The following is a 16,369-nucleotide window of genomic DNA, read 5'->3' on the forward strand; positions in this document are numbered from 1 at the left end:
ACGTTCTGTCTCAGGCCAGAACGTACCACACACAGCCTCTGGAGGGAACGGGCTGAACGACTTCAGAACTTCCGCCGGACGCGAAGCCTCAGCCCCCAGAAACAACTGAGCTTCCCATCCAACCGGGATCTCCCCACCTGGGCCTTTGACTTGCCCAGCAGGCGCCGAGAATACCTGCAGCAGCTGAGGAAGGATGTTGTGGAGACCACCAGGTACGGTGGACCCAGAACCCTGTGGGGAGCAGGCTCTGTGTGGGGCAAGTGTGGGGAGCAGGGCCTGGATTTGAGCGTCCTGGACACCGGAGGCTGCAGCTTCCTTTGCCAGGAGCGATTCCAGGAGTGGGTCCTACGTGACTGTGGACAGTCGGAGGCGGCTGTGGAGACTGAGGCAAAGGGAAAGAGGAGGGTGTGGGAGGGAGCAGCGGACGGGGTGGGGGTGGATAGAGGAGCCATGCTCTGTAAGACTGCAGGCCTGAGCCTCAGGGTGTTTGTAAGACCACACCCGAAGGCCCTGGGGGCAAAGAGAGGATGGGTCCTTCAGGAAGGTGGTGTTGAGCGGGTCTGGGCCATGGCCCACTCACCATGTTAGAAGGCATCTCTCCAACCCTCTGATCTTCCCCAGGAGCCTAGGATCAGCGTCAAGGTCTCCTCACCCACCCTCTGACATAGAGCTGATGCTACGAGAATACCAGCGGGCCCGTGAGGAGGCCAAGGTGGAGATTGCCCGGGCCCAGGCCCGACTGCGGGAGCAGACTGAACAGGAAAAGCTGAGAATCCGCCAGCAGATCGTCTCCCAGCTGCTGCGGGTGGGGAGTGGGGCAAGCCTCTGATTTCAGGGTAGGCTTGGAGCCCGGGGCAGACCAGGGCTGCCTCTGAGTCTTGGGACGTAGAATTTGGAGGAGGGCGTCGGGCCCCTGGTGCCAGCTCAAAGTTGCTTCACTCTCTATTTTCATGCCATCCTCATCAGACCAGCTGCTGTCCCTGGGCCAGAGTTTGGGAGGAGGCGGCTTGGGTATATAGTTGGGGTGGGGATGGGGGAGGCATGAGGGTATGAGGCTGAGATAGGAGGCAGTGGGAGGTGATGGGAACTGGGGAGGTGAGAAGGGGCGAAAGTGAGGGTGGGAAGTGAGGGTGCCTGAAGCTGGTTGACAGTAATCTGTCCTTCCCAGGAAGAAGAAAAGCTACATACCCTGGCCGCCTCCAGCTCTTGGTGCACCAGCTCCAACGGAAGCCTCTCCTCTGGTGTCACCTCTGGCTACAATAGCAGCCCGGCCTTGCCAGGCCAGCTCCAGTCCCCAGACAGTGTGGTGAGTAGGCAAATGCAAGCATGAATCGGGCCAGGAGTGCCGTGGCAAGAGTTTGGGAGGAAGTTCTGCCTCCTGGAGGCCACTGCTGACATGAGCCCTTCTCCTGTATGATGGCCTTTGTCTTCCCTGTGGTTTTTGTCTCCCATGTTCTCCATGTTTTCAGTCTTTTGCTGTTGTAAACAGTGCTTTGTGCATGTATCATTTCATACATGTGCACATATATCTGTGGGGTAAATTCCCAGAAGTGGACTTGTACAAAGATATGGGCATTTGAAAAAAAAAAAAAAAAAAAAGATATGGGCATTTGAAACTGATAGGTATTGGTAGGCTTCCCCTCACAGATGTCCTGCTTTATACTCCCCCCAACCCGACCAGCAGGGGGAGAGAGTGCATCTCCCCCCACACCCTCACCAACGTGTTACCAAATGTTTGGACTTTTGCTGGGCGGTCTGTTCATATCCTTTGCTCATTTATCTCCTTTTTTTTCCTTACCAGTTTCGAGGAGTTCTTTATATATTAGCAAGATAGCCCTTTGCCTGATAGGAATTAGAAAATTTTTCCCCTAGTTTTTCATTCTCTTTTGGCTTTGCTTCTTGTGTTTGGAGCCATTCAGAAAGTTTTATCAGTTTTCCTCTTATAGTGTCTATGTTCTGACTCACAATTAGAAATACATTCTCCATTCCAAAGTTATAAATAATTTTTCCTGTAGTTTCTTCTAGAACTTGTGTGGCTTTATTTTTCATATATAAGTCTTTGCTCCATTTGGAATGCATATATAGTGTGAGGTGTGGATCCAACTTTATTCTTCCCTATGGTTATCTAGTTAACCCTGTCGTGCTTGTTCCCTACAGTTATCTAGTTAACCCTGTCATGCTTGTTAGATAGTTCATCTAGACAGTTCCTCTTTGTCTCACCAGTTTAAGATGTCGACTTTTCTTGTACCAAGGTTTATAATATATTCTCCTACTCATTACTTTCTTTTTTTTAGATTATCATTATCTTTTACTGGAATACAGTTGATTTACAATGTTGCGTTAATTTCTGCTGTGTAGCAAAGTGATTCAGTTATACATATATGTACATTCCTTTTTTTATATGCTTTTTCATTATGGTTTATCATAGAATATTGAATACAGTTCCCTGTGCTATACAGTAGGACCTTGTTGTTCCCATTATTCTTCTTTTTCTGACCCTGTAGTGTATTCTTTTTTTAATTTAATTTTTATTTTATATTGGGGTATAGTTGATTTACAATGTTGTGTTAGTTTCAGGTGTACAGCAAAGTGGTTCAGTTATACATATCATTCTTTTTCAGATTCTTTTCCCATATAAGTTATTACAGAATATTGAGTAGAGTTCCCTGTGCTATACGACAGGTCCTTGTTGATTATCTATTTTATATATAGTAGTGTGTGTATGTTAATCCCAACCTCCTACTTTATCCTTCCCCCCTGCCCCACCTTTCCCCTTTGGTAAACATAAGTTTGTTTTCAAAGTCTGGGAGTCTCTTTCTGTTTTGTAAATAAGTTCATTTGTATCATCTTTTTGGATTGCACACATAAGTGATATCATATGATATTTTTCTTTCTCTGTCTGACTTACTTCACTTAGTATGATAATCTCTAGGTCCATCCGTATTGCTGAAAATGGCATTATTTCATTCTTTTTTATGGCTGAGTAATATTCCATTGTATATATGTACCACATCTTCTTGATCCATTCATCTGTTGATGGACATTTAGGTTGCTTCCATGTCTTGGCTATTGTAAATAGTGCTGCAATGAACATTGGGGTATGTGTATATTTTCAAATTATGGTTTTCTCCAGATATATGCCCAGGAGTGGGATTGCTGGATCATATGGTAGTTCTATTTTTAGTTTTTTAAAGAACCTCCATACTGTTCTCCATAGTGGTTGTACCAATTTACATCCCCACCAACAATGTAGGAGGGTTCCTTTTTCTCCATACCTTCTCCAGCATTTGTTATTCATAGACTTTTGAATAATGGCCATTCTGACTGGTGGGAGGTGATACCTCCTTGTAGTTTTGATTTGCATTTCTCTAATAATTATCTATATTGAGCATCTTTTCATGTGCTTTATGGCCATCTGTATGTCTTCTTTGGAGAAATGTCTGTTTAGATCTTCTGCCCATTTTTTGATTGGGTTGTTTGTTTTTTTGATATTGAGCTGCGTGAGCTGTTTGTATATTTTGAAGGTTAATCCCTTCTCAGTCTCTTTCTTTGCAAATATTTTCTCCCATTCTGTGGGTTTTCTTTTCGTTTCTTATGGTTTCCTTTGCTGTGCAAAAGCTTTTAAGTTTAATTAGCTACCATGTGTTTATTTTTGTTTCTATTTTCATTACTCTGGGAGGTGGGTCCAAAAAGATATTGCTGCAATTTATGTCAAAGAGTGTTCTGCCTGTCTTCCTCTAAGAGTTTTATAGTATCCAGTCTTAAATTTAGGTCTTTAATTCGCTTTGATTTATTTTTGTGTATGGTGTTAGAGAATGTTCTAATTTCATTATTTTACCTATAGCTCTCCAGTTTTTCCAGCACCACTTATTGAAGAGACTGTCTTTTCTCCACTGTATATTCTTGCCTCCTTTGTCGTAGATTAATTGACCACAGGTGCATGGGGTTTTTTTTGTTTTGTTTTGTTTTTATTAATCAGTCATCAATTTTATACACATCACTGTATACATGTTAATCCCAATCGCCCAGTTCAGCACACCACCATCCCCACCCCACCGCGGTTTTCCCCCCTTGGTGTCCATACGTTTGTTCTCTACATCTATGTCTCAACTTCTGCCCTGCAACCCGGTTCATCTGTACCATTTTTCTAGTTTCCACATACATGCGTTAATATACGATATTTGTTTTTCTCTTTCTGACTTACTTCACTCTGTATGACAGTCTCTAGATCCATCCACGTCTCAACAAATGACTCAATTTCGTTCTTTTTTATGGCTGAGTAATATTCCATTGTATATGTGTACCACAACTTCTTTATCCATTCGTCAGTCGATGGGCATTTAGGTTGCTTCCATGACCTGGCTATTGTAAATAGTGCTGCAGTGAACGTTGGGGTGCATATGTCTCTTTGAATTACGGTTTTCTCTGGGTATATGCCCAGTGGTGGGATTGCTGGGTCATATGGTAATTCTATTTTTAGTTTTTTAAGGAACCTCCGTATTGTTCTCCATAGTGGCTGTATCAATTTACATTCCCATCAACAGTGCAAGAGGGTTCCCTTTTCTCCACACCCTCTCCAGCATTTGTTGTTTGTAGATTTTCTGATGATGCCTATTCTAACTGGTGTGAGGTGATACCTCATTGTAGTTTTGATTTGCATTTCTCTAATAATTAGTGATGTTGAGCAGCTTTTCATGGGCTTCTTGGCCATCTGTATGTCTTCTTTGGAGAAATGTCTATTTAGGTCTTCTGCCCATTTTTGGATTGGGTTGTTTGTTTCTTTAATATTGAGCTGCATGAGCTGTTTATGTATTTTGGAGATTAATCCTTTGTCCGTTGATTCGTTTGCAAATATTTTCTCCCATTCTGAGGGTTGTCTTTTCGTCTTGTTTATGGTTTCCTTTGCTGTGCAAAAGCTTTGAAGTTTCATTAGGTCCCATTTGTTTATTTTTGTTTTTATTTCCATTACTCTAGGAGGTGGATCCAAAAAGATCTTGCTGTGATTTATGTCAAAGAGTGTTCTTCCTATGTTTTCCTCTAAGAGTTTTATAGTGTGCAGTCTTACATTTAGGTCTCTAATCCATTTTGAGTTTATTTTTGTGTATGGTGTTAGGGAGTATTCTAATTTCATTCTTTTACATGTAGCTGTCCAGTTTTCCCAGTACCACTTATTGAAGAGACTGTCTTTTCTCCATTGTATATCTTTGCCTCCTTTGCCATAGATTAGTTGACCATAGGTGCGTGGGTTTATCTCTGGGCTTTCTATCTTGTTCCATTGATCTATGTTTCTGTTTTTGTGCCAGTACCATATTGTCTTGATTACTGTAGCTTTGTAGTATAGTCTGAAGTCAGGGAGTCTGATTCCTCCAGCTCCGTTTTTTTCCCTCAAGAATGCTTTAGGCTGTTCGGGGTCTTTTGTGTCTCCATACAAATTTTAAGATGATTTGTTCTAGTTCTGTAAAAAATGCCATTGGTAATTTGATAGGGATTGCATTGAATCTGTAGATTGCTTTGGGTAGTATAGTCATTTTCACAATATTGATTCTTCCAATCGAAGAACATGGTATATCTCTCCATCTGTTGGTATCATCTTTAATTTCTTTCAACAGTGTCTTATAGTTTTCTGCATACAGGTCTTTTGTCTCCCTAGGTAGGTTTATTCCTAGGTATTTTATTCTTTTTGTTGCAGTGGTAAATGGGAGTGTTTCCATAATTTCTCTTTCAGATTTTTCATCATTAGTGTATAGGAATGCAAGAGATTTCTGTGCATTCATTTTGTATCCTGCAACTTTACCAAATTCATTAATTAGCTCTAGTAGTTTTCTGGTGGCAGTTTTAGGATCCTCTATGTATAGTATCATGTCATCTGCAAACAGTGACAGTTTTACTTCTTCTTTTCCAATTTGGATTCCTTTTATTTCTTTTTCTTCTCTGATTGCCGTGGCTAGGACTTCCAAAACTATGTTGAATAATAGTGGTGAGAGTGGACATCCTTGTCTTGTTCCTGATCTTAGAGGAAATGCTTTCACTTTTTCACCATTGAGAATGATGTTTGCTGTGGGTTTGTCGTATATGGCCTTTATTATGTTGAGGTAGGTTCCCTCTATGCCCACTTTCTGGAGAGTTTTTATCATAAATGGGTGTTGAATTTTGTCAGAAGCTTTTTCTGCATCTATTGAGATGATCATATGGTTTGTATCCTTCAGTTTGTTAATATGGTGTATCACATTGATTGATTTGCATATATTGAAGAATCCTTGCATCCCTGGGATAAATCCCACTTGATCGTGGTGTATGATCCTTTTAATGTGTTGTTGGATTCCGTTTGCTAGTATTTTGTTGAGGATTTTTGCATCTATATTCATCAGTGATATTGGTCTGTAATTTTCTTTTTGTGTAGTATCTTTGTCTGGTTTTGGTATCAGGGTGATGGTGGCCTCATAGAATGAGTTTGGGAGTGTTCCTTCCTCTGCAGTTTTTTGGAAGAGCTTGAGAAGGATGGGTGTTAGCTCTTCTCTAAATGTTTGATAGAATTCACCTGTGAAGCCATCTGGTCCTGGACTTTTGTTTGTTGGAAGATTTTTAATCACAGTTTCAATTTCATTACTTGTGATTGGTCTGTTCATATTTTCTATTTCTTCCTGGTTCAGTCTTGGAAGGTTATACCTTTCTAAGAATTTGTCCATTTCTTCCAGGTTGTCCATTTTATTGGCATAGAGTTACTTGTAGTAGTCTCTTAGGATGCTTTGTATTTCTGTGGTGTCTGTTGTAACTTCTCCTTTTTCATTTCTGATTTTATTGATTTGAGTCCTCTCCCTCTTTTTCTTGATGAGTCTGGCTAATGGCTTATCAATTTTGTTTATCTTCTCAAAGAACCAGCTTTTAGCTTTATTGATCTTTGCTATTGTTTTCTTTGTTTCTATTTCATTTATTTCTGCTCTGATCTTTATGATTTCTTTCCTTCTGCTAACTTTGGGTTTTGTTTGTTGTTCTTTCTCTAGTTTCTTTAGGTGTAAGGTTAGATTGTTTACTTGAGATTTTTCTTGTTTCTTTAGGTAGGCTTGTATAGCTATAAACTTCCCTCTTAGAACTGCTTTTGCTGCATCCCACAGGTTTTGGGTCGTCATGTTTTCATTGTCATTTGTCTCTAGGTATTTTTTGATTTCCTCTTTGATTTCTTCAGTGATCTCTTGGTTATTTAGTAACATATTGTTTAGCCTCCATGTGTTTGTGTTTTTTACGTTTTTTTCCCTGTAATTGATTTCTAATCTCATAGCGTTGTGGTCAGAAAAGATGCTTGATATGATTTCAATTTTCTTAAATTTACTGAGGCTTGATTTGTGACCCAAGATGTGATCTATCCTGGAGAATGTTCCGTGCGCACTTGAGAAGAAAGTGTAATCTGCTGTTTTTGGATGGAATGTCCTATAAATATCGATTAAATCTATCTGGTCTATTGTGTCATTTAAAGCTTCTGTTTCCTTATTTATTTTCATTTTGGATGATCTGTCCATTGGTGTAAGTGAGGTGTTAAAGTCCCCCACTATGATTGTGTTACTGTCAATTTCCTCTTTTATAGCTGTTAGCAGTTGCCTTATGTATTGAGGTGCTCCTATGTTGGGTGCATATATATTTATAATTGTTATATCTTCTTCTTGGATTGATCCCTGGATCATTATGTAGTGTCCTTCCTTGTCTCTTGTAACATTCTTTATTTTAAAGTCTATTTTATCTGATATGAGTATAGCTACTCCAGCTTTCTTTTGATTTCCATTTGCATGGAATATCTTTTTCCATCCCCTCACTTTCAGTCTGTATGTGTCCCTAGGTCTAAAGTGGGTCTCTTGTAGACAGCATATATATGGGTCTTGTTTTTGTATCCATTCAGCAAGCCTGTGTGTTTTGGTTGGAGCATTTAATCCATTCACGTTTAAGGTAATTATCGATATGTATGTTCCTATGATCATTTTCTTAATTGTTTTGGGTTTGTTTTTGTAGGTCCTTTTCTTCTCTTGTGTTTCCCACTTAGAGAAGTTCCTTTAGCATTTGTTGTAGAGCTGGTTTGGTGGTGCTGAATTCTCTTAGCTTTTGCTTGTCTGTAAAGCTTTTGATTTCTCCATCAAATCTAAATGAGATCCTTGCCGGGTAGAGTAATCTTGGTTGTAGGTTCTTCCCTTTCATCACTTTAAGTATATCATGCTTGTAGAAATTTGTAGAAATACAAATCCTTTGTATTTCTCTGGAGTTAGTTGTAACTTCTTTTTTTTTAATCAATTAATTTGTTTTTGGCTGCATTGGGTCTTCGTTGCTGTGCTGCACGTGGGCTTTCTCTAGTCGTGGGAAGTGGGGGCTACTCTTCGTTGTGGTGTGCGGGCTTCTCATTGCGGTGGCTACTCTTGTTGTGGAGCACGGAGCACAGGCTCTAGGTGCGCGGGCTCAGTAGTTGTGGCTCAGGCTCTAGAGCACAGGCTCAGTAGTCGTGGTACACAGGCTTAGTTGCTCCACGGCATGTGGGATCTTCCCAGACCAGGGCTCAAACCTGTGTCCCCTGCATTGGCAGGTGGATTCTTAACCACTGCACCACCAGGGAAGTCCCTTTAACTTGTTTTTCATTTCTAATTTTATTGATTTGAACCTTTTCCCTTTTTTACTTGATGAGTCCGGCTAAATGTTTATCATTTTTGTTTATCTTTTCAAAGAACCAGCTTTTAGTTTCATTGATCTTTTCTATTGTTTTCTTCATCTCTATTTCATTTATTTCTGCTCTCATCTTTATGATTTCTTTCCTTCTACTAACTTTGGGTTGTGTTTGTTCTTCTTTCTCTCGTTGCTTTAGGTGTAAGGTTAGGTTGTTTATTTGAGATTTTTCTTGTTTCCTGAGGTAAGATTGTATGGCTATAAACATCCCTCTTCCTTGGCATTCCTTGGCTTGAAACTGTATCACTCCAACCTTTGCCTTTGGCATCACGTGGCTTCTCCTTGAGTGTCTCTGTGTCCCTGTGTCTTCGTGTGGCCTTCTTATAAGGACACAGTCATTGGATGTATGGCCCACTCTAATCCAGTGGGACCTCATCGTAACTTGATTGCATCTGCAGAGACCTTATTTCCAAATAAAGTTACATTTACAGACAGCAGGAGTTAGGACATATCATTTTTGGAGGACAATAACTCACCCCACAACAAGGGTTCATCCACTTGTAGCATGTATCAGAATTTCATTCCTTTTTATGGCTAATAATATCACATTGTGTGACTATCACATTTATTTGTCCATCAGTTGATGGACATTTAGGTTGTTTCCACTTTTTGCCTATTATGAATAATGCTCCTGTGAACATTGATGTACAAGTTTTTGTGTGGACGTGTTTTCACTTCTCTTGGGTTTTACCTAGGAGTTGGACTGAGATCATAGGGTAACTCTGTTTCAAAGTGGCTGCACTATTCTGCAGTCCCATCAACAGTGTATAAACAGTATATTTCTCCACATCCTAGCCAACATTTGTTATTATTCATCTTTTAAATTATATTCATCCCAGTGGGATATCACGTGGTACCTCATCGTTTGCATCATCCTGATGGTTAATGGTGTTGAACTTTTCATGTGCTTATTATAGATTTATAAATTTTTTTAGAGCAATGTCGTTTCACATCTTTTGTCCATTTTCTAATTGGGTTGTCTTTTTATTATTAAGGCAAAGAGTTCTTTATATATTCTAGTATAAGTCCCTTATCAGTTATATGATTTATAAGAAGTTTCTTTATTTTGTGTGTTTTTTCACTTTCCTGATGGTGTCATTTGAAGCACAAAGTTATAAATTTTGATCATGTCTACTTTATTTTTTTCTTTTGTTGCTTGTGCTTTTGGTTTCATATCTAAGACACTTGCTCAATCCAAGGTCATAAAGATTATGCCTATATTTTCTTTTAGTAGTTGTATAGTTTTAGTTCCTACATTTGGGTCTTTGATCTGTTTTGAATCAATTTTTGTATATAGTGAGAATTAGGGATCAAATTTCTTTCTTTTGCATGTGGATATCCAGTTGTCCCAGCACCATTTGTTCAGACAGACAGTCTTTTCTCCCACTGAATTGTCTCAGCACCCTAGTCAAAGATTAACTGACCATAGATGTGTGGATTTATTTCTGGACTCTTAATTCCATTCCATTGAATTATGTATCTATTCTTAGGCCAATACCACACTGTCTTGATAACTGTTTAGGTTTGTGGTAGATTTTGAAATCAGGAAGTATATGTCTTCCAACTTTGTTCTTTTTCAAGATTGTTTTGGCTATTCTGGGTCCCTTGACTGTACATATGAATTTTAGGGATAATCTTTTCAATTTCTGAAAAGAAGTCAGCTGGGATTTTGATTGGGATTGCATTGAACCTGTAGATCAATTTGGGGAGGGTTGCTATCTGAACAATATTAAGTCTTTCAATTCAGGAACATGGGATATCTTTTCATTTATTCAGGTCTTCTTTATTTTTTATTGGATTCCTTAGGTGATATGACCTTGTATATAGAATATCCTATCTTTTGTTGTTGTTGTTGTTGTTCTCTTGCCTAACTGCCCTGGCTAGAATCTTGAGTACCATGTTAAATAGAAGTGGTGAGAGCAGACATTCTTGTCTTGTTACTGATTTTAGGAGAAAACCATCCAGTTTTTACTATTAAGTATGTTAGCTGTGGCGTTCTCGTACATAATCTTTATCAAGTTGAGGAAATTTCCTTCTAGTCCTAGCTTATTGAGTGTTTTTATCATGAAAAGGTGTTGGATTTAAATACTTTTTCCTGCATCTATTGAGATGATCATGTGGGTGTTTTCCTTTGTTCTATTAATATATTACATTGATTTTTCTATGTTGAACTAACTTTGTGTTCCTGGGATAAATCCCACTTGGTCATGGTATATATCCTCTTTATATGTTGCTAGACTCAGTTTACTAGTTATTTTGCTGAGGATTTATTTGTTTAAATGCACAGGGATATTGGTCTGTAGTTTACTTGATGTCTTTGGTTTTATCAGGGTAATCTCGGCCTCATAGAATGAGCTGAGAAGTGTTCCCTTCTCTATTTTTGGTAGAACTGTGAAGGACTGGTGTTAATTCTTCTCTAAATGCTTTGTAGATTTCACTAATGAAGCTGTCCCATCTTGAAATTTTCTTTGTGGGAATTTTTTTGATTTTTTGATTACTAAATTTACTTATTAAATGTCTATTCAGATTTTCCATTTCTTCTTGAGTCAGTTTCAGTAGTTTGTGTCTTTTTAGGAACTCATCCATTTCATCTGAGTTATCTAATTGTTGGCATGTAGTTGTTCATAATATTCATTTATTTTTATTCTTTTTCATAGATGTAAATATCTGAAGTTAAAACTTTCCATCTGAGCACTGCTTTAGTTGTATCCCACAAGTTGTGAGATATATATATATATATATATATCTGTATATAATCTTTGCTTTATAGTAATTTTGAAATTTCAGTTTGTATTTCTTCTTTACCCAATTGTTGTTAAGAGTTTTAAAAAACTTTTTGGTAGAAAGGTCCTCATGTTTTCTGATTTTGTTATTTTTCTTTTTAAGGGAACTTTATTTTTATTTATTCATTTATGGCTGCGTTGGGTCTTCGTTGCTGCGTGGGCTGTCTTTAGTTGCAGCGAGTGGGGGCTACTTTTCATTACGGTGTGTAGGCTTCTCATTATGGTGGCTTCTCTAGTTGCGGAACATGGGCTCTAGGCACACAGGCTTCAGTAGTTGTGGCACGAGGGCTCAGTAGTTGTGGCTCACAGGCTCTAGAGCACAGGCTCAGTAGTTGTGGTGCACGGGCTTAGCTGTTCCGTGGCATGTGGGATCTTCCCAGACCAGGGCTCAGACCCGTGTCCCCTGAATTGGCAGGTGCATTCTTAACCACAGCGCCACCAGGGAAGCCCTGTTATTAATATTCAAGTTTGCCATGTGTTGAGAGAATGTATGATTTCAGAGAAAGTACAATTTCTGTTTTTTATATTTGAGGGTTTTGGTCATGAATATTCCATTGGCTTCTAAAAATCTTGTTTATCTTCATTTGTGGTCTGTGTTTTCCTTGCTTTGGGGGTGTATATGTGTCTTCTTTCTGGTAATTTGGAAGCCTTTTTTTCCTTTTCTTTTCATCATCACTTTTATATATTTAAATAGTCTTTATTTCTTGATTTAGCAGTTTTCTTCTCACCCTGGCTGTAAACCATGAGGAAATCAGTGTATTTCCACCTTCTCTCATTTTTTCTCATTACCTTTTGTTACAGTATTTCTATACTGTTTACAGTGTTTGTATTCAGAGTTCTAGTTCTCGTGCTAGATCAAATGGACTCTGCTCATTTGCAGTTCTTTGGCATACATTCTTTTTTCTACCCTAGTAATTCTTCTTGTAATTTCTTCAAGAAAGACTCAAGGGCACTATATTCTCTAGGTTCTCTGAGTTCATATTTGAAAATGTTTATTGCCACTTAAATGAAAGAATATCTGTAGATTAAATACCTAGAAGCAGGATTGCTAGGTGTCATAGGATATATGTATTTTTAATTTAAAATATGTGATGAATATTTTCAAAATATACCTATTTACACTCTCAAATAATATATAAGTGCCTACTTACCCACATTTCTGCTTAACAGTGTTTATTAAGGGTTTTTTCCTTCAATCTTTGTGAATCTCATAGGCATAAAATAGTATTTCATTTTAGGTTTAATTTGCAATTCTCTTGTGTCTGAGATGGAGTGCCTTTTCAGATATTTAAGAGCCCTTTGGCTTTTTGCTCTGCCTGCCAGTGTACTGGGTCCATTTCTGTTAGGTTGTTCGCCTTTTGTTTTTGGTGGCCTTTCTTTATATTAAGACAGTTATCCTTTTGCCATTTGAGAGGCCAGTGTTTCTTTCCTAGTTGTTTGTTTTTATGATATGTTAATCTAGTTTTTATCAATCTTTTCTTTCAGGGCCTCTGGAGTTTGTGCCCTGTTTAGAAAGGCATTTCTGCACTATGAGATCATTAAATTTAAAAAAAAATTTTCTCATAGTAATATTAAATTCTCCCCCATCCTGTATATTTTTGAGCCACAAAGCATAAGTAATTTGTTTTGGCAAGATGTATGAAATGGGTCTGATGTAACCTTTTCTTCAGATGGTGACCCTGTCATCTCAGCAATATTTATTGATTAATCCACACGTATTTACTTTTGGAAGTCATCAGTATAGCACTGGGAACAGATGGGATCACACAGGAGTATATTATAGAGTGAGAAGAGGGCTTAGGCCCGAGTCTTGAAAGAATCCCAATAAATCAGCTTATGTTTGGGGAAGATGAGCCAACAAAGGAAACTGGGAAGGAACACCCAGAGAGATAGAAAGCCAAGATCCCAGGGATACAGGAAGCAAGTGAAAGGGAGATGCTCAGTAAGATGAGGACTGGGACCTGTTCACCACATCCAGTCACATGGATCTAGCAAAGGCTAGACTTGAGTGCATTCAGAAGGGTATAAGAGGTGGGAGATGGCAAACGGTGACAATCATTTCAAGTTTATCTGTAAAGGACAAAAGAGCAAAGATGCCTGTAGAGGAAAGTTTTTAAACGTGGGAGAAATTTTTGCATGCTTAAATGCTGATATGAAGAATCTAGTGAAGAGGGAGAGGTGGAGGCAATAAGTGAAGAAAGAGATGATCAGTAGTGAAAGGTTCTTAAGAAGGTGGCACAAAATCTCAATCTGCCTGAAGTAGGAGAGACCACTTGGATGTTGCAGCAGGAAGAAAGGACGTAAAGATGGAGACAGAATATCTTTGTTCACTTCTTTTCTTTAAAGTAGCACTAGGTTAGGAACCGATGATAGAGGTAGGATAGTGGGTGCCTGTTAGATCCAGCAGAGGTCAAGGGTCATGTCATTGAGGAGCTGCTTGTAGTAAAGGTGTGGTGGCTGTATTGCAGATCCAGAGGATCATCCCCATTTGGTTCCAAATTAGGACCTTTGGCTTAGCTGCTGTACCTGGGGCTGGGGCCAAGGGTCAAGCCTTTCTCACAGCCTGTCACTTTTCTTCCCCATCCCACCTCCCACCTCCCACCTCCCAGTTGGGCTTTGTTTGCTGCCCACATTAAACAGAGCTCCAGCAATAGCCTCATTCCTGTTGCTGCAGTGGCGCAGGGGGCGCCCCACCCACTGACCCCTGGTACCCCATTGTCTCAGGTCCCAGTTCATTCTGATCCCTGTTGGAACTCTCCTACAAGCAACCTTGAGCATGTGGCTTGAAGGACAAGGAAACTCTCCAGGGGACTGGTTTCTATTGCGGTTGACTTCTCAAGGGCATTCAGCAGGGAAGACCTTTTCACTTGAGCCTTTATGTTGAAAGCTGTTTGGTGCTGTTCAGAGGCAGAGGAGATAATTCTGCACTGGCTTTCTGGTGCTCTGCTCTCTCCCTGCCTCTGCTCTGGCCCTAAGCATCTTCTCTTCTGCAGGGGGACACAAACTTGCCTGATTCCAGAGACTCCTGGATAGGGGAGGTGTGGGGCCGCTCTGCAGTGAGGAACAGTCAGCTGAACCTGGCCGGCTCTGCCTGGAAAACCTCAGCCTGCAGTGAGTGGTGGGGACTTTGGGGCTGAGGTCTGCTAGATCCTGGGGAGCCACTGTCCCTCAGGAGGCTGTTGCTGCTGTGAGGCCCTGACGCTCGTGCCGTCTCAAGAGCCTCCACCTATTCATTGTAGGCCGCAGAGCCTCCCTGGGCAGTTGCTGCTGTTCTCCGTCCAGCCTGTCCAGCCTGGGGACCTCCTTCTCCTCCTACTACAAGGATTTGGCCAAGCACATCGTGGACATCTCTATGGCTGATGTGAGGTTTCCTGTAGCCGACGCTGCTGGGTGGGGAGGAAGAAAGAGGAGGGAAGGAACAGGGCCGATGAGGGCTTCTTCAGCAGCTCTGTATCTTTACAAAAGCGGGGAATTCAGTAAATGCTGGCCTGAGGGACTAATCCAAGAGTCTGCTTTGTACCAACCGTGCCCACTAATTTGGGTGTGGTCACTGTGTCCCCAGGTAATGGCTGCTTGCTCAGATAATCTGAACAACCTCTTCAGCTGCCGGGCAGCAGCTGGCTGGAAGTAAGTTCCTTTGCACAGTGTCTTCTCCCTGTGGCCCTGCTCGCCTTCTCTCCTCCTTTCCCTTCTCCACGCCGGCTTCCTTGAGTCCCTCGCCGTGAGCTCTTCCTCTGTGACTCCAGAACCCAGTTTTCATCCCCTCCTCTTCTTCCCCACCCTTGGTGTCTCCCCCAGCCATCAGGGCGAGGAGCAGGAGGTGCAACTGTACTACAAGGTGTTTTCTTCTACCCGGCATGGCTTCCTGGGGGCTGGCGTGGTGTCCCAGCCACTGTCTCACGTGTGGGCAGCTGTGAGTGACCCCACCTTGTGGCCCCTGTACCACAAGCCCATCCAGACAGCGAGGCTGCATCAGCGGGTGACCAACAGCATCAACCTGGGTGAGCCCAGGGGACAGAGGCAGCAGGGTCGGAGGCAGTGCTCTCGGGAGGCCGGGAACTCAGGCTAGGTCCAGTGGGGTGTCAGGCTGTGGAATGATGGGGTGTCACAGGGCAGAACTCGGTCTGTCCATGTACCTTCTGACTTTCTGCATCCCTGCCCCTCCAGTGTATTTGGTGTGCAGTACCACCCTGTGTGCACTGAAGCAGCCACGGGATTTCTGTTGTGTCTGCGTGGAAGCCAAAGAGGTGCCTGCCTTGCTGGTGGTAAAGATGTTGTGGGAGGAACTTGGACTGGCGTGTTGTGAGAAGCAATCTTTGTGGGCATCAGGTCCTCTGGGGGAAGGAGGGCAAGTTGGGCCAGGGTGGGGGTGGCTTGAAGGCTGGCCCAGTGTTGCCTTCCACGGTACTGACTGCACTGGCGCCTGTCCGTTTGTCCCTGTCCCTCCCATATCACGTAGGCTGAACTCACATTGCTCTGTTTCCAGGGGCAACTGTCTATCATGGCAGCTCAGTCTGTGTATGATGCGTCCATGCCGAGACCCAGCAGGGAGATGGTCCGAGGGGAGATCCTGCCCAGTGCCTGGATCCTGCAGCCCCTCACTGTGGAAGGGAAGGAGATCACCAGAGTCATCTACTTGGCCCAGGTGATTCACCTTGTGCAGCTGGCCTCACAGCATGCCTTGATTTGACCCCAGCCCCATGGAGCTTTCTGTATAGCTGTTCAACATCCTTCAGTACCCAGGACCTATGGCCCGAGAGCTGGAGACTCAAGGGTTTCTTGGGTCACAAATCAGCAGGGAATCAGAGAGGAAGGAATGAGGCAGAGTTGATCAACCTTCTTCTAAAGCTGCTCTTACCAGAGCCTGGCGGCCTACATCCGCTGGCTGT

The 16,369-nt window shown here is 41.5% G+C and overlaps 1 protein-coding gene across 7 annotated transcripts in view; it reads left to right on the forward strand.

The window, feature by feature from the left end:
- The window catches only part of STARD9 (StAR related lipid transfer domain containing 9), a 129,970-nt gene that overhangs the window by 109,533 nt on the left and 4,068 nt on the right, over nucleotides 1–16,369 (forward strand). For 4 of the 7 annotated variants that reach the window (XM_082388669.1, XM_082388670.1, XM_082388671.1 and 1 more), the window contains 8 exons: nucleotides 15–212; nucleotides 622–817; nucleotides 1,169–1,306; nucleotides 14,474–14,591; nucleotides 14,720–15,107; nucleotides 15,279–15,481; nucleotides 15,648–15,727; nucleotides 15,967–16,125. In XM_082388669.1, coding sequence (XP_082244795.1) covers nucleotides 15–212; nucleotides 622–817; nucleotides 1,169–1,306; nucleotides 14,474–14,591; nucleotides 14,720–15,107; nucleotides 15,279–15,481; nucleotides 15,648–15,727; nucleotides 15,967–16,125 — 1,480 coding nt within the window. The other 3 variants (XM_082388673.1, XM_082388672.1, XM_082388675.1) reach the window with 3 other exon arrangements.

Source organism: Balaenoptera borealis, assembly GCF_965194805.1.
Source record: "Balaenoptera borealis genome assembly, chromosome: 3".
In the NCBI taxonomy this organism is placed as follows: domain Eukaryota; kingdom Metazoa; phylum Chordata; class Mammalia; order Artiodactyla; family Balaenopteridae; genus Balaenoptera; species Balaenoptera borealis.